This window comes from Pelophylax lessonae (assembly GCF_965119305.1).
Source record: "Pelophylax lessonae genome assembly, chromosome: 11".
Classification (NCBI taxonomy): domain Eukaryota; kingdom Metazoa; phylum Chordata; class Amphibia; order Anura; family Ranidae; genus Pelophylax; species Pelophylax lessonae.
The window spans coordinates 224,716,477-224,738,657 of NC_138778.1; the positions used below are offsets into that span (position 1 = coordinate 224,716,477).

The following is a 22,181-nucleotide window of genomic DNA, read 5'->3' on the forward strand; positions in this document are numbered from 1 at the left end:
TGAGTGTGAACTTTGTACCATTTCATTTTGACTTCATAAAAAATTAAAAAAAAAAAGGAAATGGGAAGGGTCATAACCAGTGGTGGATAATGAAATGTCACTAAAGATCTCTTCTACAATGGAAGAAAGAAACCTGATCTCCAGGAATCACTACAACTAGAGTTCCCATAATATACACAAATTGGAATCCCAAAGTCAATGCAATCAGTAGGAAAACTTACTATAAATCATTCTTTCCGTATAAAACTATAATGAAGCCGGGAGGACAGAACTCCGCTCACCCCATCATATGCCTGATTCCTGGGAGATCACATGGTCCGCTACAGTAATGGCCCCTCTAGGAGTCCCCACCCTCCCCGGCATGTGCAGCGCTCCAGGTGCTCCCCCATCCTCATTCCATATTCACATAGTAGGTGAGGTTAAATAAAGACGATAGTCCATCCAGGTCAACCTGTGTAGGTGTGTGTGGCTGTAATCCTCTTATACCCCTGAATGGTCTGATCCTGAGATGTACGTCTAAAAGCCACCATACTTCCCGCAGAAACCACCTCTTGTGGTAGAGAATTCCACAATCTTGTAGCCCTAACAGTAAAGAACCCCCACACGTTGCCTGAGGTTAAAACGCTTCTCCTCTAATCGCATTGTATGCCCTCGAGTCCTCATGCAATCCTTGCGACTGAATAGCTTTTTTTCTATGCTGAGATCACCATTGAGATATTTATAAATTGCTATCATGTCCCCTCTCAGGCGTCTCTTCTCCAGGGAGAATAAATCAAGCTCGCTCGCCACACACAAAGATTTGCCTTTTTTGGCTTCTAGTAGAACAAAATCTGGATTGCTCTTTGAGCACGGCGTCAGGCACAATGACGTCACTGGAAGAGTGGAAGAGCCACAACTTATTTCCGCGCATGCATGCTGGCCGGTCAGTTTGCGCTCTTTTCTGAGGTTCGGCTGCCAGGGGGTAGCGATCCGACGACTTAGCTTGCCTGCCCACAGAGAGGGCATGCATTCCATAGGTTCACCATTGCTGGCATAGAGATATGACCTTTAATTCAAGAAATTATGATTATATGCGACAGAAAAGCGCAGACACCACTAAGATGCAGGTTTAGTCAGCTTGGGGGGGGCAGTGCGTTCTGCTGTGGGTATCCATGCTAACCTCATAACGTTGCAAGCGCAGTGCGTTTTCCTAAACCCTCTCTCATTGTACAGTAGTACCAATGCGATTCATTTCCTGCGTGCTTTATAAATTAGTGCATGCACCACATTTTGGCCCGGTTTGGTGAGATTTCATGCCCAAATGAATAGGCTTTATTCACACTGCACCAGGGTCACATGTGAATTGCAGAGCACACACACACACACACACACACACACACAGAGTGTGCCCTAAATGCAGAAAGTGCCGCGCTGCAATCATGACTCCTGTGCGCATGCGCAGGAGTGATGCCATCGTGGCCCAACCATTCAAAAATGGCCTGTAGAGCACGAACCGGGAAGTGGGACCCGGTGAGGAATGAAGCGCTGGGAGCAGTGACACCACAGTGCTGAATGGCTACATTTACCAGATAGGGGTCATAATGTGCCAATACAGAATGCATACCAGCGCATCATGGCATAGCACTGCAGTGGGCCCTTTAAAAAATTTGTAAAAAATTGTTCATATATTTGGTTTGTTTACTACAGCTTGAAAGCACGGGCATGCTTATATCTGCAACAGGTGCAAATTTAATGCCCTTTGAGGGGACTGAGCATAGCTGGAGATTAAATTAGCACCGCACTGAACTCTTTTTTTTTTAACCAGATTAAAATCGCACCCTCCTACGGCCTTCATTGGAAATCATGCCCGCCCCCCGTGTCTTCACCTGGTGATCTGGCCAGTAACAGACCTCCTGTATTAGAGCGTCCCCACTCTGGATGAAGGAGCACAGAGGGCACTGCTGACATTAGCACTGTCAGTCTGGGGAAATGATAAATATTTAAACACACTAACAAAGAAAAAAAAAAAAAAAAAAGATTTAAATACGCTAACGAATTGAAGCAAAACTAATAATCAGCTACAGCAAACAGCTTTTCTTTTTCCTTTTGGTATAAATGTTTTACATAAACAAAAGCTGATCACTGTGAGCACCCCTGTCAGTGGAAATGGTTTGCCTTATTCTTGTAAATCAATACATCTGCAGAGCAACTTGTTCTTTAAAAAAAATAAAATAAAAATAAATCAATTGTATTCTGTGGCTTAAACACACGTCTAGTATTAGAATTTTAAAGGAAATCACTCGCAAAACACATTCTATTTATATGCTACCCTACAGACACAGACAGACAAAACCCCACCCCTTCCATGTTCTGCACGCTGTACTTCTACAGAAAATCCGAGAATTCTCTAACATTCATGCTGGCCATACATAAACGAATGTCAATCATTCAGTCTGTACTAAAGAAATCCCCAAAATGCCTCAATCTATACAATCAACTTGCCAAGCCGGAAGCACCACACACTGTTAGACTTTCAGGCAAATTAGAGGAATCGGATAAAATTCTAATGACCATCTTAAAAGTGAACATACAATGTTAAGACACGTTCTAATAAAGTTAGAAAAATCATTCTGAAACAATCAAAAAACAATAACATTTTTACAATGATAAAAGGTTCTGTCATGTGACCATGCATTTCTTCTTACAGATAGTCGGGGGCAGGGTTACAGGACATTGGGCAGACACACACTGTTCTTATATTCCATAGACTGTTCAGCCCTAGTCAAGATGCGGTTGAGGCGTGCGTCAAAGGCGGCCTGTGCTTATGAGGTGGGCGTGCGCCAGAGGCGGCCTGTGCTTGAGCAGGGGAGGCTTGCACCAGAGGTGGCCTGTGCTTGAGCAGGGGAGGCTTGCGCCAGAGGCGGCCTGTGCTTGAGCAGGGGAGGCTTGCGCCAGAGGCGGCCTGTGCTTGAGCAGGGGAGGCATGCACCAGAGGCGGCCTGCGCTTGAGCAGGGGAGGCATGCACCAGAGGCGGCCTGCGCTTGAGCAGGGGAGGCATGCACCAGAGGCGGCCTGCGCTTGAGCAGGGGAGGCATGCACCAGAGGCGGCCTGCGCTTGAGCAGGGGAGGCGCGCGCCAGAGGCAGCCTGCGCTTGGGGGGGGCGTGCACCAGAGGCGGCTTGTGCTTGAGCAGGGGGAGGGGGTCGTGCGCCAGAGGCGGCCTGTGCTTGAGCGGGGGGGGGGGGGGGGGGAGCGTGCTCCAGAGGCGGCCTGTGCTTGAGCAGGGGGGGGCGGCGTGCGCCAGAGGCGGCCTATGCTCGACGCAAGTCAGATCTTTTTATTTTTATTTTGCATAACGTTAAGGAAGAGCTAGATTGGCTGCAGATGCTTATAGTTCCTTGTGTCCCCATTGGTAAGAGTTAGTCTTTTTTCCTGTCTTTGACACAAATCAATGGCAAACAGTTAAAGAAAGTCTCCCCCACAGGAACCATCTTAAGCCATACCAGAACACCAATTTAAATTGTTTTGCCTGTGGAACAGCTGGGTATTTGAATTTTTAGTTAGAATTCAAGTAACTTTAATTAAGCAATTACCTTTTCTCTGTAGGAATATCCGCAGTAGCGGGTTGGCCGTCGTTATCGCTTTATGGTAGTTGTCATCGTTGTTGATGGGTAGTAAGTCCCCGTGAACATCGGCGTAACCAACCAGTACATCCACGTTGGGGATTTTATGCACATGTTGCAGTAATCCATAGAATTCCTCGAACTTTCCAGGCTTCGATCGTTCCAGAGCGAATCGCCGAAACTCCGCCCCAAACTGAAGGAAGGAAAATGTTAAATTAGTACAGAGAAGCAGAACAAAAAAATATAATATATAACTAATTTACAGGTTTCTGCCAATATTAAAGAAATGACTAACTCTTGTTCTTAATTTCTGTTCCCTTTATGCCCATACAGGTTTCTATTGCGTTCTATTCTATTGAATGTGCCAGAAAAAGCATTGTGTTCATTGGATAACCCTAATCACAGGGTTTACCTTTTCTAGATTAATATTCCTAAAGTTTTTTCCTTTAGCCTAGGTTATTATCATTATTATTATTATTATTATTAAGGAATTCTAGTTTGCGCAGCGCTTTTGAACATGAGGGCAGACAGAACAAATACAATACAGGAGGAATCCGAAGGCCCTGATCATAAGGCTGCATTCACATGTCAGCGTATTGATCGCGGGCAGAATCGCCGCGATTCCGCCCGCGATCCAGAAATCATTGCAAATCGCGGGACGCCTGTGCGTTGCCCGTGATTTGCAATAGCACCCCAAACGCTGTGCGATGTTGCCGCGATTTCCACCTGCCGAATCGCGGTAACATCGCGCAAAAAAAAATCACGGGACGCATGACGCCCAAAAAAGTACAAGAGCTTCTTCGGAGCATAATGCATCCCGCGATTTTTTTTTGCACAAGGTTACCGCGATTCGGCAGGCGGAAATCGCGGCAACATCGTTCAGCGTTTGGGGTGCTATTGCAAATCACGGGCAACGCACAGGCGTCCCGCGATTTGCAATGATTTCTGGATCGCGGGCGGAATCGCGGCGATTCTGCCCGCAATCAATACGCTGACATGTGAATGCAGCCTTAGAGATTACATTTTAAGAGGGAGGGTCAAGAGATACAAGAGGTAATAACTGAGGGGGGGGGGACCTTTTCAGGGATCGCCTAAAAGTGGACAGATTGGGGTAGGGAGCTTCAGCGGATGGGAGAGGCTCTGGAGAAGTCCTGGAGGTGAGCATGGGAGGGAGCTAGAGAGCAGGAGGTCTTGGAAAGAATAAAGAGAACCATTAGATTGGTACTCCGAGACAAGGTTAGTGATGTAGGTGGGGGCAGAGTTGTGGATGGCAGGTGGGGGGGAATAGTCTAAGTAAAGGTAATCCAATGAGAAGGGAGTTGCAGTAGTCGAGGCGGGAGATGACCAGGGAGTAGATTAGGAGCTTTGTGGGGTCATTGGCTAGGAAGGTGCACATCTTGTTTCACACCTATGCGGCTCTATGAGCCACGTTTGGCGCGGACACGGCAGCCCATTAAAAATGCCTAGAAAAGGTCCCTGCACCATTTCTTAAAAACCGCAGCCCGCACGGGAACTGCAAGTGTAGTGCGATTCTCTGTGTCGGTGCAATTTCCAGGGCATCCTGCAATCAGCACAGTTCTGCGTATGAAAAAATAAATAAAATAAAATCGGAAGACAAATGACCACGCATGCCCGGAAATTAAGGAATACATTACAATACAATGTATTACATCACTTCTAAAGTTTTATTCTGTGGTACAAGAATTTTCTTAACTTTTGTATCCTCTTCATTTTCAATACGAAACTAGTATGCAAAAAACAAAAAAAAACAAAAACAAAAAACGATGGTCATTCACTCAATATTCTCATAGTATGTACGAGGCTTTAGACTGGGGGTACCTTTACATTTTGCCAAAAATTCGTAGCAGAATACAAATTGGCCTTTTTTTTTGGGGAATGTTATATAGCAGAAAGTGAAAAATATATATATTTTCTCAGAATTGTCACTTTTTTTTGTTTATAGCGAAATAAAAAAAAATTGCACAGCTGATCAAATACCACCAAAAAAAAAGAGCTCTATTTGTGGGAAAACAGTAATTGTATTTGGGTACAGCGTTGCATGACCGCGCAATTGTCAGTTAAAGTAATGCAGTGCTGAATCGCAAAAAATGGCCTGGTCATTAAGGGGGCAAAACCTTCTGGTCAAGAAGTGGCTAGAGAAGAAGAGACTTGCAACACAAAGATGTAAATTTTAGCTTTATTTCTCTGACCGTTCCATCCGATTTGTTTTGACCAATACAGTGGGTATAAAAAAAAAGTCTACACACCCCAGCTAAAAATGTCAGGATTCTATGATGTAAAAAGAACTTCATCTTTCAGCATGGCAACGACCCAAAGCATAAATCCAAATCAACAAAGGAATGGCTTCACCAGAAGGAGGATTAAAGTTTTGGAATTGCCCAGCCAGAGCCCAGACCTGAATCCCATTGAAAATCTGTGGGGTGATGTGAAGAGGGCTTTGCACAGGAGATGTCCTTGCAATCTGACAGATTTGGAGTGTTTTTGCAAAGAAGAGTGGACAAATATTGCCAAGTAAAGATGTGCCATACTGATATACTCATACCCAAAAAGACTGAGTGCTGTAACATCAAAAGGTTCTTCAACAAAGTATTAGTTTATGGGTGTGCCCACTTATGCAACCATATTATTTTAGTTTTTAATCCCCCCTACCCCTTAAAAGATTTCAGTTTGTTTTTTAATTAAGTTGTACGGTTTATAGGTCACATTTAAAAAAGGTGGAAAAAGTTCTGAAATGATCTTTGTCTCATTTTTTTTATATCACAGAAACCTGAGATTTTATACAGGGGTGTGTAGACTTTTTATATACACTGTATAGGAAGCTAGGCAAGTTGCACCAATGTAGCAGAATCCCCCAACATTATTTACACAGACAGTGAAGAGAGGAGTGGAGAAGATGTGAAAGCTTTTCTTTTACAGGTAGAGATAATCAGACACCAGGAGCCAGGCAGACCAGCACAGGAGCCAGGCAGACCAGCACAGGAGTCAGTGCGAGGAATGACGGTGCCAGCGGAGAGCCGTGCCCATTAAATAGCACAGCGAGAAACAAATACACAACACCGAGATGTTCAAACAAACGAGGAGCCAACGGGACTTTCCTTTAAATTTCCTCTGAACTGTATTTTACAGCTACAACCTCCACATAAGGAAACTTCATAAAAGGCATTATAAATAACATCACCCTTTCTACAGAGGAGGGAAATAGTTTTTTTTTTTTTTTTATGGCATCCAAGGTCCGAAAGTCAGAATGAAAACGAAACAATGTTTTCTTGATTGGACCTCATTACCGACTACAAGGACAAGTAGTGAGAGGACACTTCCTCATGGAGACAACAGATGCCGAAGTTCTGCCATGTTTCAAACCTCTTTTAAAGGCCCCATTCCCATACAGGCGTCTCTTGAGGCTCCATTCCCATACGGGCGCCTCTTAAGGCTCCATTCCCATACGGGCGCCTCTTAAGGCTCCATTCCCATACGGGCGCCTCTTAAGGCTCCATTCCCATACGGGCGCCTCTTAAGGCTCCATTCCCATACGGGCGCCTCTTAAGGCTCCATTCCCATACGGGCGCCTCTAAGGCTCCATTCCCATATGGGCGCCTCGAAGGCTCCATTCCCATATGGGCGTCTCTAAGGCTCCATTCCCATATGGGCGTCTCTAAGGCTCCATTCCCATATGGGCGTCTCTAAGGCTCCATTCCCATATGGGTGTCTCTAAGGCTCCATTCCCATATGGGTGTCTCTAAGGCTCCATTCCCATACGGGCGTCTCTTAAGGCTCCATTCCCATACGGGCGTCTCTTAAGGCTCCATTCCCATACGGGCGTCTCTTAAGGCTCCATTCCCATATAGGCGTCTCTTAAGGCTCCATTCCCATACGGGCGTCACTTAAGGCTCCATTCCCATATAGGCGTCTCTTAAGGCTCCATTCCCATATAGGCGTCTCGGATCGGGGGCAGAGTCGCTGCGATCCCGAATCATTGCAAACCGCGGGACTCCCGTGCGATTCCTGAGACTTGCAATGGCACCCCAAACACGGCATAATTTTGCCGCGATTGTCGCCTCTTAAGGCTCCATTCCCATACGGGCGCCTCTTAAGGCTCCATTCCCATACGGGCGCCTCTTAAGGCTCCATTCCCATACGGGCGCCTCTTAAGGCTCCATTCCCATACGGGCGCCTCTAAGGCTCCATTCCCATATGGGCGCCTCTAAGGCTCCATTCCCATATGGGCGTCTCTAAGGCTCCATTCCCATATGGGCGTCTCTAAGGCTCCATTCCCATATGGGCGTCTCTAAGGCTCCATTCCCATATGGGCGTCTCTAAGGCTCCATTCCCATATGGGCGTCTCTAAGGCTCCATTCCCATATGGGTGTCTCTAAGGCTCCATTCCCATATGGGTGTCTCTAAGGCTCCATTCCCATACGGGCGTCTCTTAAGGCTCCATTCCCATACGGGCGTCTCTTAAGGCTCCATTCCCATACGGGCGTCTCTTAAGGCTCCATTCCCATACGGGCGTCTCTTAAGGCTCCATTCCCATATAGGCGTCTCTTAAGGCTCCATTCCCATACGGGCGTCACTTAAGGCTCCATTCCCATATAGGCGTCTCTTAAGGCTCCATTCCCATATAGGCGTCTCGGATCGGGGGCAGAGTCGCTGCGATCCCGAATCATTGCAAACCGCGGGACTCCCGTGCGATTCCTGAGACTTGCAATGGCACCCCAAACACGGCATAATTTTGCCGCGATTGTCGCCCAACACATCGCAGTAAAATCATGCAAAGAGAATCGCGTGGATGCCTGTTGCCCAAAATAAGTTCTTGCACTTTTTTTGGGCAACAGCCCCCCACGATCCTGTTTGCGTGATTTTACTGCGATTCATTGGGCAACAATCGTGGCAAAATTACGCCACGTTTGGGGTGCCAATGCAAGTCACGGAAAATTATTGGGCTTCCCGCGATTTGCAATGATTTGAGATTGTGAAAAGAAGCGTGGCGATTCCAAGACTCCTATATGTGAATGGAGCCTAAAGTCCAGTTAACTCCACCTCCATTGGGGGAAAAAAAACGAAAACAAAAAATAAATAGCGTACACAATTGCGGCACAAGTCATTGTAATTAAATATTAAAAATGACCTTTCCTTTTCAATCAGCAGCCGGGGTCATTTTCTGTAAGATGCAATATGGGGATCTGGAAGCATTCTGTATACAGAACAGGCCCCCCGACCGAAATGTAATTTCCTTCTCTTATGATTGGCTCACGGATTTCCCCCCAAGTCTGCACTAAGATACAAGTCAGATTTTGAGCATCCCCTGCAACAAAAATGTCATTTTTGGTGGTATACTCTAGAAACTAATTCTAAAAAGGGACGCAGACCCAGCCACTTTCCCCAAAGCCCTGCAGGTGCAGCAGCTGATTGAGAATTATGAAACTACTCCCATACAGATTCACTCTGTACATGGACACAAACAATCCGCTAGTTCTTCAGAATAACAAAAAGGTTGGAATTATCGACCGATTATCAGCAATTCTGATATATCGGGGGCCAATATGCACTTTCCCTGATATATCGGAATTGGCCCCTGAAGTTACCGATATTGCCGATATTTCAGGAAAGTGCCGTACCAGAGTGATGCCTTCAGCTAGAGGCATCACCCCGGTACCGGCGTCTATAGCCGACGGTCGGCTGTCTTGTAATGTCAACCGATGCGGCTTAGAAGCCACTCAGCTGTCATGACAGGAACAGGAAAGGACGTCTCCTCCCTCCCGCTGCTCGCTGGGGTCTCCCGTTGACCGGGAGACACGGTCAACCAGCCTGCACGGCCGCTGTAGAGATCCATCCCAGCAGTGAGTGCGTGCAGAAACCTGAAGCTGCTGAGAGCAAAGCTGTCCCTTGTAAACAGAAGGCTTCTATATTTACAAGTGACAGCGGAGAGTGGCGGTTGAGAGCCGGAGATGGCAGAAAGGAGTTCCTCCATGTTCTGGCCACAAAACTGGGTACGAGGGCCACATGACGAGGCCTGGTGGGCTGGATTCGGCCCGCAGGGCTTGTTTTTGACAAATTTGGATGACAGTGTCCAATTTTGGCGTAAAGAGTTGCATTTAAAAAAAAATCATGTTCCCAAAAAATCCAAATATTAAAATTATTGGTCAGACTTCACTGGCGTTTGGCTTTTTAAATGGACAAGTGATCACCCGCTCTTTCGTAGGACCCAATTTGAAGTTTAGGTACACTTGACCTTCCATCCGTGAAGTTCCATCAGATGGGATCAACCCCTAGAAGTTTGTTTTTAGTGAGTCATTGCAAGGAAACTCTTACTGTTTACGAACATCCTACGTAGGCAGTAAGAACCTTCCATCGCCGACTCCTCCCCCCGGGTGCCGGCTCCACACATATCAGACACACCTAGCAATGACTAAGAGGTCAACACACAGGAGCGAGAAACTCAAACTGCAAACATTAGGAAGCACAATACCTCCAGCCTGAGTCAGGCAGATAAACATTAAACACGCATACACTAAAAGGCTTAAAGCCGCATACCTCATGTGTACCTCATCTGGAAGATTTCTCCACGTTCTGTTCCAGAAGTATGCAAGTAAATTCCATAAATGGAACATACAATGAATGACCTTTTTCCCTTTTATTGTACTGATAGCATATTTTTATCTTCACTCCACCCAAAACCTGCATTTCACAAGATTCAAGCCGAACTCCAGTCTGTTTGGGCTCTGCTGGTTTAAACAAACTGCTTCCTTTTATAACCACTTGTCAATTGCTTATAGTAAATATACTGCGAGCGGGTGACAGGTGCAAGCTTCCACAACACTCACATCCAGGTTTTGGACGCGCATGCACATGATTCCCCTTGCAGACACATGCTTTGATTGGACACAGCACGAGTTTGGTAGCAGGTTTCAGCCAATGATTTTGACTGGAACCTGCTCATAGGCGGCGTCCAATCACACACAGAGGTCTGTGTTTACAAAAAACACACAGAACGGTGTACAGAGAACAGCAATCTGGCTGTTTCTTCTCCCTGAAAAGCAGGAGGTAAAACTGCCAGATTAGTTAGTCAAAGCAGCACACATTACACTTGTTAGGCACAGTTACCCCTCGATTCCCCCTAGATCAGTTCTTGGATATGACCTAATATGGCCCTTCCCATTCCTTTACCCGACCCTTGGAAATTCCTCCCACAGATATGAAGCGCTATTCCTCCCACTAATGGGTGGGGCACTATTCCTCCCTCTCACACCAACGGTGGGGCACTATCCCCCCCCCACTGGCACCAACGGTGGGGTGCTATCCCCCCCCACTGGCACCAACGGAGGGGCGCTATCCCCCCCCACTGGCACCAACGGAGGGGCGCTATCCCCCCCCACTGGCACCAACGTAGGGGCGCTATCCCCCCCACTGGCACCAACGGTGGGGCGCTATCCCCCCCCACTGGCACCAACGGTGGGGCGCTATCCCCCCCCCCAATGGCACCAACGACGGCGCGCTATTCCCCCCCCTCTGGCACCAACGGCGGCGCGCTATTCCCCCCCCCTGACACCAACGGCGGGGCGATATCCCCCCCACTGACACCAACGGCGGGGCGCTATCCCCCCCCCCACTGGCACCAACGACGGCGCGCTATTCCCCCCCACCGACACCAACGACTGGGCGCTATTCCTCCCACTGACACCGACAGGGCGCTACACCTCCCACTGACACCAACGGTGGGGCGCTACACCTCCCACTGACACCAACGGTGGGGCGCTACACCTCCCACTGACACCAACGGCGGGGCATTATCCGTCCCACTGACACCAACGGCGGGGCATTATCCGTCCCACTGACACCAACGGCGGGGCATTATCCGTCCCACTGACACCAACGGCGGGGCATTATGCGTCCCACTGACACCAACGGCGGGGCATTATCCGTCCCACTGACACCAACGGCGGGGCATTATGCGTCCCACTGACACCAACGGCGGGGCATTATCCGTCCCACTGACACCAACGGCGGGGCATTATCCGTCCCACTGACACCAACGGCGGGGCATTATCCGTCCCACTGACACCAACGGCGGGGCATTATCCGTCCCACTGACACCAACGGCGGGGCATTATCCGTCCCACTGACACCAACGGCGGGGCATTATCCGTCCCACTGACACCAACGATGGGGCATTATGCGTCCCACTGACACCAACGATGGGGCATTATGCGTCCCACTGACACCAACGATGGGGCATTATGCGTCCCACTGACACCAAAGGCGGGGCGCTATTCCTCCCACTGACACCAAAGTCGGGGGGGGGGGGGTATTCCTCCCACTGACACCAGCGATTGGCCACTATTCTTCCCACTGACACCAACGATGAGACACTATTCCTCCCACTGACACCAATGATAAGGCAGTATTCCAATAGCTAATTCCCATTCCGATTTCCCACTACACTATAAGTCGCTGCTCACCGCCATTACAGTATAGCGTCTATAGCTGCATAAATTCCAGTATATATCCCATAGTTTGTAGACGCCTTAACTTTCACACAAACCTATTATACACTCATTGGAATTTCATTTTTTTACCAAAGACGTAGCAGAATACCTCAATTTATGAAGCAATGCGATCATTTTTTTTTTTTTATTATTATTAAAAAAATAGGTTTTTTTTTCACTTTAATAAAAAACAAAAAAAAAAAAAAAAAACACAACAGTGATGCCACAACACAACAAAAGCAAATAAAACAGTCCTAAGACCACTCAATCGCTTTCTCCCAGCGCACATAAGATCACAATATTAAAATTAATAAAGCGAAATAAAGCAAACATATGTAATTAGTATATCAATGTATAAAAGGTTCTTTGCACTGTAAGGCATATATTTAAATGTTGGATGAACATCCAAAATATAAATATATGCCTTAAATCTTTATATTCAGCTTTAGCAGCGCTCCTCGGGTGTATTCCACCGCGTGAGACCTCTTCCTTAGCCAATCAAACTCACCAGATCGTTGTTAATATTTGCCTGGGATAAACACTTGTCCTCCGTAGATGATAAAGGATCCTCTAAATTTGAAATCCTCGTCTCCGGTGTCACCCATGTAATGAAATAAACGGACTCCTAGCATAATACCGTTTAAAATGTATTACCAACCACCCCCCCCCCCCCTAACCACTTAAGCCCCGGAGGATTTTACCCCCTTCCTGACCAGGGTCTATTTTGCGATTCTGCACTGCGTGACTTTAACGGACAATTGCGCGGTCGTGCGACGCTGTACCTAAACAAATTTGACGTCCTTTTTTCCCCCACAAACAGAGCTTTCTTTTGGTGGTATTTGATCACCTGTGCGATTTTTTGATCATGCGCTATAAACAAAAAAAAGAGCGACAATTTTGCAAAAACAACAATATTTTTCACATTTTTTTTATATGAAATTCCCCCCAAAAAATGTAAAAATCTAATTATTTTAAATTTTAGGCCAATTTGTTTTATGCTACTTTTTTTTTTTTACCAAAAATATGACAAAAAGTGTATTTTGATTGGTTTGCGCAAAAGTTATTGCGTTTACTAAAGGAAAGATTTTTGTTGTTTTCTTTTTTAACGAGTAATGGCGGCAATCTGCGATTTTTTTGTGGCACTGCGACATTGCGGCGGACAGATCGGACCCTTGACTGACATTTTTGACCCTTATGGGGTTACCAGTGACATTACTGCAGTAATCAGTGCTATACATATGCATTGTTACTGTAAAAATGACACTGGCAGTGAAGGGGTTAACTTTTTTGAGAGGGAGGGGTTAAGTGTGTCCCTAGGGGCGTGATTCTAACTGATTGGTCGTTGCTTGAGGTGTAGGAACAGTGATCATCGGTCCTACATAGTAGAACCGTATCATCACCATTCTTACACAGGGGAGAATGACAGGCGGCTTTGTTTACATTAGCCGCCTGCCTTTCTCCTGATGTAACAGACGATCGCGAGTGCCCGGCGGACATCGGGTCCGCCGGCACATGCACGGACAGGGGGGGGGGGGGTCCGTGACCGAGCGGGAGCGCGGTCAGCAGTGAGGGGCTGACTGCTGTGAGGGGCTGACTGCTGACGTAAATCGTCGTTAGGCAGTCGGCAAGTGGTTAAAATGCATTTACACAAAAGAAATCAAGTCAAGCATACCACTCAGCCAGCATGTATCAGTCTCACCGCTCATCAATAGTCACTGATCGCGGTGGTTCACGGGATATGATACAAAAACTGTCGTTAGTCACGTGATCACGCCCTGATACGTTTCGTCATCCCGACTTCGTCAGAGGACCCTCTGATCTGGTGAGTTTGATTGCCTAAGGGAGAGGTCACGCGCTGTGGAGAAGGGATCTGCAGACTTAATTTGGATTCCACCCCCCTAAACCCAAGTGGTGCAATAATCACATGGGGTTTGACTTGAAATTTAAAAAAGGCACAGGAGGTGGAATACACCCGAGGAGCACTGCTAATGCTGAGCGATTTTCTGTTCCCGCATTGCATTCAAATCGCAGGCAGATCACACAAGTTAACGACACCCCCAGATCAGTTTGCATATCGCAGTGCAGGACAGGAATCGGATCGCATTGAACCACCATGCGATCCGATTCTGTTCCGGACCCAAAAAAAGGGTCCTGTGCGTGTTCAGTACGAATCAGATGCGAATTCAGCCATACAATCTGTTAAACATACAATGGTTAAAAAAATCCAAATAAGCGTATATTGATTGGTTTATGCGAACGTTATAGCATCTACAAACTATGGGATATATTTATGGAATTTTTATTTATTTATTATTAATATATTAGTAATGGCAGCGATCAGAGACTTATAACGGGACTGTGACATTGTGGCAGACAATGGGACACGGACACTTAGTGGGAAGCAGTGACACTAATACAGCGATGCTAAAAACTTGCACTGTCACTGTACTAATGACTCTGGCTGGGAAGGGTTTAACATCAGGGGCGATCAAAGGGTTAACTGTGTGCCTAGCCAGTGTTTTTGTGTACACAGTACGATGTTTTCGCTAGGGGAAGAGATCGATTCTAGTCCCTGCTTTGCAGAGACACAGGATCCCCCCTATCAGAGATAAGATCTGCCTTGTTTACATAGGCATATTTCTCAGTTTTTTTGTGTATTGCCATGGTGGGTGCCGGAGACAACTGAGTGCCCGACACCTGCAGATATGCTTCTGCTGCGAATTGTCATTTGTGCGCCCCCTTCAGGTGGTAAAGGAAGAATCAAATATATATATATATGTGATCCGGCACACAGCTGCTGCCCTGTAACAATAAAATTGCTATCGGGCAGTCAGAAGTGGGTATTCTGCTGGAGGGGAAGGCTCTCTCCCAGAATACAATAGCGCAGCGGGAGGGAATCAAGCAATTTTTTTCTCTCTTTTAACCCATGGTTGAAGGAAAGAAACACGCTTAGGCTCGGTTCACACTGCCGCGACCTCTAAGTCACCTCATAAGGGGCGACTTCTAGCGCGACTTGTGAATTTTTTTACGCGACTTATATGATAGACGACTTTGTATTTGGCCAATCAGAATATGATGTGTTGTGACCTAATTTTCCTTTCCTGTTTTTTTTTTTTTTTGCTGGCATTTATCGGGCACTTTTTGGGCGTCTTTGGAGGCAGGCATGTCTTTAGTGTCTGGGGGGGGGGGGGGGGGGGTCTAAAAAGTGTACCTGTGAAGTTTTATCTCTGTAGCATGTCCAGAACCAGAAAAAAAAAAAAAAAAAAAGAGCAAGACGCCCAAAAAATGCAAGGTGTAGAGAAGCCGCCACACTGCTGTATTAATTATAAGAAAAATTATTTTTTTTTCTGGTTCTGGACATGCTACAGAGCTGAAACTTCACAGGTACACCTTTTAGACCCCCCAGACCCTAAATCCAAAAAAAGTCATGCCTGCCTCCAAAAATGCCCGATAAATGCCTGCAACAAAAACGGCCAGGTGTAGAGAAGCCATATTCATGTGCTACTAAAAATTATAAGAAAAATGCTCTTTTTTTCTTGTTCAGGACCATTTTTATGGAAAGTCGGATCACAAGTCGCTTCAATTAAGATAAGGAGGCGACTCCCATTGAAGTATATGGGACAAGTCAGATCACAAGTCGCCTCAAAGTAGTACAGGACCCTTTTCTGAAGTCGGAGCGACTTCAGTAGTGCCAATTAAGACGGCACTGATTGCTTTTGTTATGTCAAGCGACTTGTGGCGACTAGAGGGCACACAAGTCGCGCTAGTGTGAATGGGCTCTTAAAGTATGGATAGCCTTGGACTTCCACATTGCTCAGTGCTATACTAGTTTGGTATGAAGAACTAATGACAGGTTCTCTAAATCACTGTATTGTTCACAGAGCATTGAAAATCCAATGAAGTTTCTTCGAGTGTTCAATAGAATAAGATTTACACAAACCTGTCTCTCTCGCTGAGCAGCCGACCTACACAAAGGAGAAAAGTCTGCCAGTCTGAAGAGGGAGCTTCAATAAAGGTTCTTGGTATGCTCTGCACCCTTACCAAGAAAAGAGGGCAAGGGCAGCACATTCCTGCATTATATAACGCTCACAGCCGGAGAGGAAAGCGGCTTATTAAGGTACAGAAACTTTTACAGCTACCGGAATGCAATACAGCAACTAAAATGAGAGGTTAAACCTTAGGGAACATGGCCAGTCCTGTTCAAGCACAGGCACAACATGCATCTCCTATCCAGATGTAACAGTTGAACTCCAGACAAACCGCTAAATACAGAGACAAAAAACATAAGAAGGAGCCAATTCAAACTGTTAAGGATTTGTATTTGTCTACCCTGTCCTGAGATTTACAAAGCTCTGTCACAAAGCACTGCCCTGATTCGTCTATGCTGCAGTTCAAGCAGAAGTAAACAGTAAAAAAAAAAAAAAAAAAAAAAAAGTTTTTTAGGAGGATCTGATCGGATCCTTCATGCAGCTCTATGGGGCAGCGGATGTCAGCGGAGACACCTACGCTGACACCCGCATCCGATCCTGTCCGTGAAATCTGGATGGATCCCTATTTTTCCATCCGTTCAGGGATTGGATCGGATGAGAGAGGACAGGCGGTCTGCTCTCATCCGATCCCCCATAGAGAGCAGCGGGGGCTGCGACACCTTCCTCTCCGGAAGGAAAGACGGAGCTGTCATCCGCCGGCTCAGCAGGGATCGGCGGATCGATCCCCGCTGAGCAGCACGGATCCGCTTACGGAGGCGGACCGTGTGAAAGAGCCCCAAGAACGGACACTACCTATTCCACGCTCCCTGAGTCTCTCAGTCTAGTGCAGGTGAGAGCTGAACAGTAATTATATCTGACACAGACACAAACAGGCAGAACAATTAAAGCTGTAGAATAGCTTCTTAAAAAGAAAAAAAAAAACCTGCGGAGACATGTCCTCCGACATCCGATCCGATCCTGTCCGTCAAATCCGGACGGATGGAAACCCTATTTTCCCATCCATCTGGTGGATCGGATCGGATGAGAACGGACAGGCGGTCCATTCTCATCCGATTCCCCGATACAGAAGAGCGGGGACCTGACAGCTCCGTCTCCGCACACAGCGTGGAGACAGAGCTGCCATCCGCCTGCTCAGTGGGGGATCGATCCGCCGACGGAGCAGCAAGTGTGAAAGGGGCCGGCCTAAAGTAGAAGTTCAGGCAAAACCTAACCAACGCTAAACCTGCTCTCTGCCACATTCCAACTCTAATCTATCTAAACCTGTAAAGCAGGGATATGCAAATTGTTACCCTCCAGATGTTGCAGAACTACAAGTCCCACGAGGCATAGCAAGACTCTGACAACCACAAGCATGACACCCAGAGGCATTATGGGACTTGTAGTTTTGCAACAGTTTGCATATCCCTGCCGTAAAGCAAAAATTCCTATACTTACTCATTTTGCAGCCGATCCGGGCCAGTCCCAACATCAGCTGTTTCACGGCGGCTTCAGTGTGGAGGCGGGTGCAGGAGAGACCGCAGACAACGGAACCCCTATAGCAGTGATGGCGAACCTTGGCACCCCAGATGTTTTGGGACTACATCTCCCATGATGCTCAAGCACTCTGCAGTGTAGTTGAGCATCATGGGAAATGTAGTTCCAAAACATCTGGGGTGCCAAGGTTCGCCATCACTGCCCTATAGTAACTCTATGGGTGATGTCACTTCCCAGGCATTTCACAGCCGTTGTCAGTCCTCTCCCGCACAGACCTTCCATCGCTGGGGACCGGGCTGGCTGAAGAATAGGTAAGCAGAGCGATTTTTTTCTTTACAGGGTTAGATAGATTAGGGTTAGAATGTAGCAGAGAGCAGGTTTAGCGTTAGTTAGGTTTTGCCTGGACTTACACTTTAAGCCCCCCCCTTTACTTATCTCTGAAAGGTCCTGAAGAATGCAGGGCTGTACTATATACCGGAAATTTTTTTCTTAACCAGTTCTGGGCCGGAAGGATTTACCCCCTTAATGACCAGGCCATTTTTTGCGATTCGGCACTGTGTTATTTTAACGGACAATTGCGCCGTTGTGCGGCGCTGTACCCAAATAAAATTGATGTTCTTTTTCTCCCCCAAAAATAAAGCTTTCTTTTGGTGGTATTTGATCACCTCTGCGGTTATTTTTTGCGCTATAAACAAAAAAAAGAGCGACAATTCAGAAAAAAAAAAAAAAAATAATATTTTTCACATTCTGCTATATAGCATTCCCAAAAAAAAAATTAAAAAAAAATAATAAAAAAAAAAAAATCAAACTTTTATAACATTTTAGGCCAATTTGTTTTGTGCTACAAAAAAAAAAAAAAACCGCAATAAGCGTATTTTGATTGGTTTGCGCAAAAGTTATCGCATCTACAAACTGCGGGAAAGATTTAGGTCATTTTTTTAACGGGAAATTTATGACATTTTTATGGTTGTTTTTTTTACTAGTAATGGCGGCGATCTGCAATTTTTAACAGAACTGCGACACTGCGGCGGACAGATCGGACCCCTAACTGACATTTTTTTACACTTTTGGGGGGGACCAGTGACATTACTACAGTAATCAGTGCTAAAAATATGCACTGTTACTGTAATAATGACATTGGCAGGGAAGAGGTTAATACTGTGGGTGATCAAGGGGTTAAATGTGAGCCTAGGGGAGTGATTCTAACTGTGGGGGGGGAGTGGCTTGTGAAATGACCATAGAGACCTGTGATCCTATATAGAAGGATCACAGGAGCTCTGTGATCATTCCAGGGAGAAGAACGGTCAGCTGTGTTTACAACTGCCGACCGTCCTCTCTCCGCGGGGAACAATCGTGGGTGTCAGGCAGCAATCAGAGCCGCCTGCTTCGTGCATCGGCGTCCCCACTGCCGAGTGGGGAGGGGAGCGCGCTGCCGCCGGCGCACGCTGTCCCCCTAGCTGCAGGCGCGCGACCGACGTATGCCTACGTCGGTTTGCGCAGGAGGAGCTGCCTGCCGCAGTATAACTGCGGCGGGCGGTCCTTAAGTGGTTAATCTGTTATTAGAGGAGTCGGCAACCAATACTTGCCCTGGCATTTTTTAGGAAATGGTCATGCTCCAGAGCTGTATATTAGGGAGAGACCCCAGTGATTCCACACTCACTGTAAATGTAAGTCAATGCTGGATGACAGCCAGAGTGCTCCCTCGCCGTACTGCAGATGAAAGACTATCGACTATTCCATGAATGCTCGGGCTATGCTGTTCTACTCATGCCAATTACAGCGAAAACCATATTGTGTTCAAAAACAAAAACCAGAACTACCGCATTGTAAGGTAATTATAAAGCGGCCTTAAGCAGCTGAGTTACAACTCAGGCACCCGACAGTTACTGCTACTTGCAGCTTCGAAGCAGTCCCTGGCAGCACCGAATCCCCTCCGCAGGAAGGGTTATGAGTAATGCAAGTCCCTGACATGGATAATAATGGTGAGGGACAACCAGGGTGAATAACCATCAATAAAATGGGATTTTTGTCTTACCGTAAAATTCATTTCTCTGATGTCCATTGATGGACACAGCTTTTCATCTTCTTGACTGTAGGGTTACACTGCCCCCTATAGGAGTAGGACACTAGGCAGAGAAAAGCTTGAGCTTGCTTATGGGGCAGTCCTGGGTACTCCCTCTTCCTGCTATAGGTATTCAGTTTTGTAACAAGCAGCGTCAGTAGGAAAAAAACCCAACTCCATAGAGGGGTGGGAGCTGTGTCCGTCAATGAACATCAGAGAGATGGATTTTTACGGAAAGTCAAAAATCCCATTTTCGCTTTTCGTTCATTGACAAACACAGCATCCACCCCTCTATGGAGTTGGGTTTTTCTCTTCGGTTACAAACCTGAATACTTATAACAGGACATGGGAATATACCCCTAGGGACTGCCCATAGGCGCGTTCAAGCTTTTCTCTGCCTAGGGTCCTGCTTCCATAGGGGGCAGTATAACCCTACGGGCACGAAGATAAAAAGCTCTGTCCGTCAATGAACATCAGAGAAATAGATTTTTACGGAAAGTAAAAAAAATCCAATTTTTCTCTTTCGCTCATTGATGGACACAGCACCCACCCCTCTATGGAGTTGGGTTTTTCCCTTCTAGAGACATTGCTCGTTACAAACCTGAATACCTATAGCAGGAATTTGGAGTATACCCCCAGGGACTGCCCCATAGGCGTGTTCAAGCTTTTCTCTGCCTAGGGTCCTGCTTCCATAGGGGTCAGTATAACCCTACGGTCATGAAGATAAAAAGCTCTGTCCGTCAATGATCATCAGAGAAATGGATTTTTACGGAAAGTCAAAAATCCAATTTTTCTCTTTCGTTCATTGACGGACACAGCTCTTCATCTTCATGACCGTAGTGACGTCCCAAAGCAGTGTCAAAATATGAGGGGTGGGAACAGCAGAAAAAAAAAAAAACTTTCCCAAGGCTAAACATTGCCAGCCAACCAGTTAATTGGAGCTCAACTGTCACAACTGGAGCTCACCTGAAAAAAAAAAAAAAAAAAAAAAACACCCTCAAAGAGGACAAGTCCTCTAAAACAGAAACAATTCCATGTAAAAAGAAATAAAATGCCAGGACCAGAGATGCCAGCAAGGAACGAGGTCCTTACTCCTGACTAGGCAGAAAAAACTGAATATCTATAGCAGGAAGTGGAAGTATATTCCCCCAGGGACTGCCCCATAGGCGTGTTCAAGCTTTTTCTCTGCCTAATGTCCCTGTAGGGGGCAGTATAACCTTATGGTCAAGAAGATAAAGTGCTGTGTCCGTCAGTGAAAGAGAAAATCGGATTTTTTTTTTTCCCAATTTATTTTATTAAAATGCTTTTGGAGTAATAATCTATCTAAAGATCGTTTTCTTTTTTAAGATACATTATTCATTTAGTTTATTCAGCATGAAATGGAGTGTACTCAGCAACGGGAGACTATGCGATTTTTCTCTGTGATTTTCTTTGTTGTTTTTAATAAGTATCGGAGTTCTAGATTTTTTGAAAACTTTTGAGGGAACTTATCGGTGTGTTTCCTTTATCCATATATGATCTTTTTAGCCTTAACTAGCTCTTATTTACAGAAAATTTGTACTAAGCTCCTGAAGAGTGGATGATAACTCCACGAAACGCGTAGAGCCATAAAATATGAAGATTTATCAGGACATGGATTACGCAATATGTATGAAAGAGCCCATGAGCCACTGGATGTATTCTTGCTATGTATTTGATATATATATGCTGTTGTATGATATTTGTATCTGCTATTATATATCTATTATGTATATATGCCTAGCAAGACATTTCCTTTACTACCCTTTGTATGTCCATACCTGAATTGTCTGTATCTGTACTGTGAATATGCGAGATTCTATTTATTGATTATTGCTGCATGATCTATTCTTTTATCGTGCAGCAAGAAATAAACGAATATTTTGAAACTATTTTATCTTTATTTTCATTTGGATATTTGCAATAGCAACCTACCTCATATAAAGTCCCATTATCCTTACGCCCCCCCCTGTTGTATACAATATTAGGGATGGAGGTGGTTGCTGTGATGCTTCAGATCATTTATTTTTCATACATATGAAATGGAGATTAGTTATGTACCATAAGTCTGTATATTCTGCAATATTTACATTTTTGGTAAACTCATTTAATGAATCCAAGCTGAAATTACCTCGCATTGGAGGTATTCACACAATTTCACAGTAACCATGAGATAAAACTAACTTCAAGAATATTCCTTTATCCCATTGTTTTGCAAATCTATGTACACTACAAACTGTATGATTGAATCGGTTTGAGAATCGCTGATTTACTAACCTGACAACTTATTATTCTAAATAGGAAACCTTCATTTTCTTTGCAAAAATTAAAAATTCTAACTACCATTAAGAATGAGTCCTTACATTTAGTGTCCATTCCCACTAATACGACTTGTCAAGCGACTTGGTCAGCCTGGCAAGTCGTGCACCGTCGCGGTCCATTGAGTAGTACAGGACCGGTTCTAATAGGAGCGACACAAGTCGCTCCGACTTAGAAAAAGGGTCCTGTACTACTTCGGGGCGACCTGGAGCA

At 45.8% G+C, this 22,181-nt stretch overlaps 2 protein-coding genes across 2 annotated transcripts in view; both read right to left on the minus strand.

Moving 5' to 3' along the window:
- BCAS4 (breast carcinoma amplified sequence 4) overlaps positions 1–22,181 on the minus strand; it is a 1,047,728-nt gene that overhangs the window by 302,774 nt on the left and 722,773 nt on the right. The window lies entirely within an intron of this gene.
- PARD6B (par-6 family cell polarity regulator beta) overlaps positions 1–22,181 on the minus strand; it is a 76,587-nt gene that overhangs the window by 42,015 nt on the left and 12,391 nt on the right. Inside the window, exon 2 of the mRNA XM_082272204.1 lies at positions 3,574–3,796. Within this exon, the coding sequence (XP_082128330.1) occupies positions 3,574–3,796 (223 nt within the window). The remainder of the gene's footprint in view (positions 1–3,573; positions 3,797–22,181) is intronic.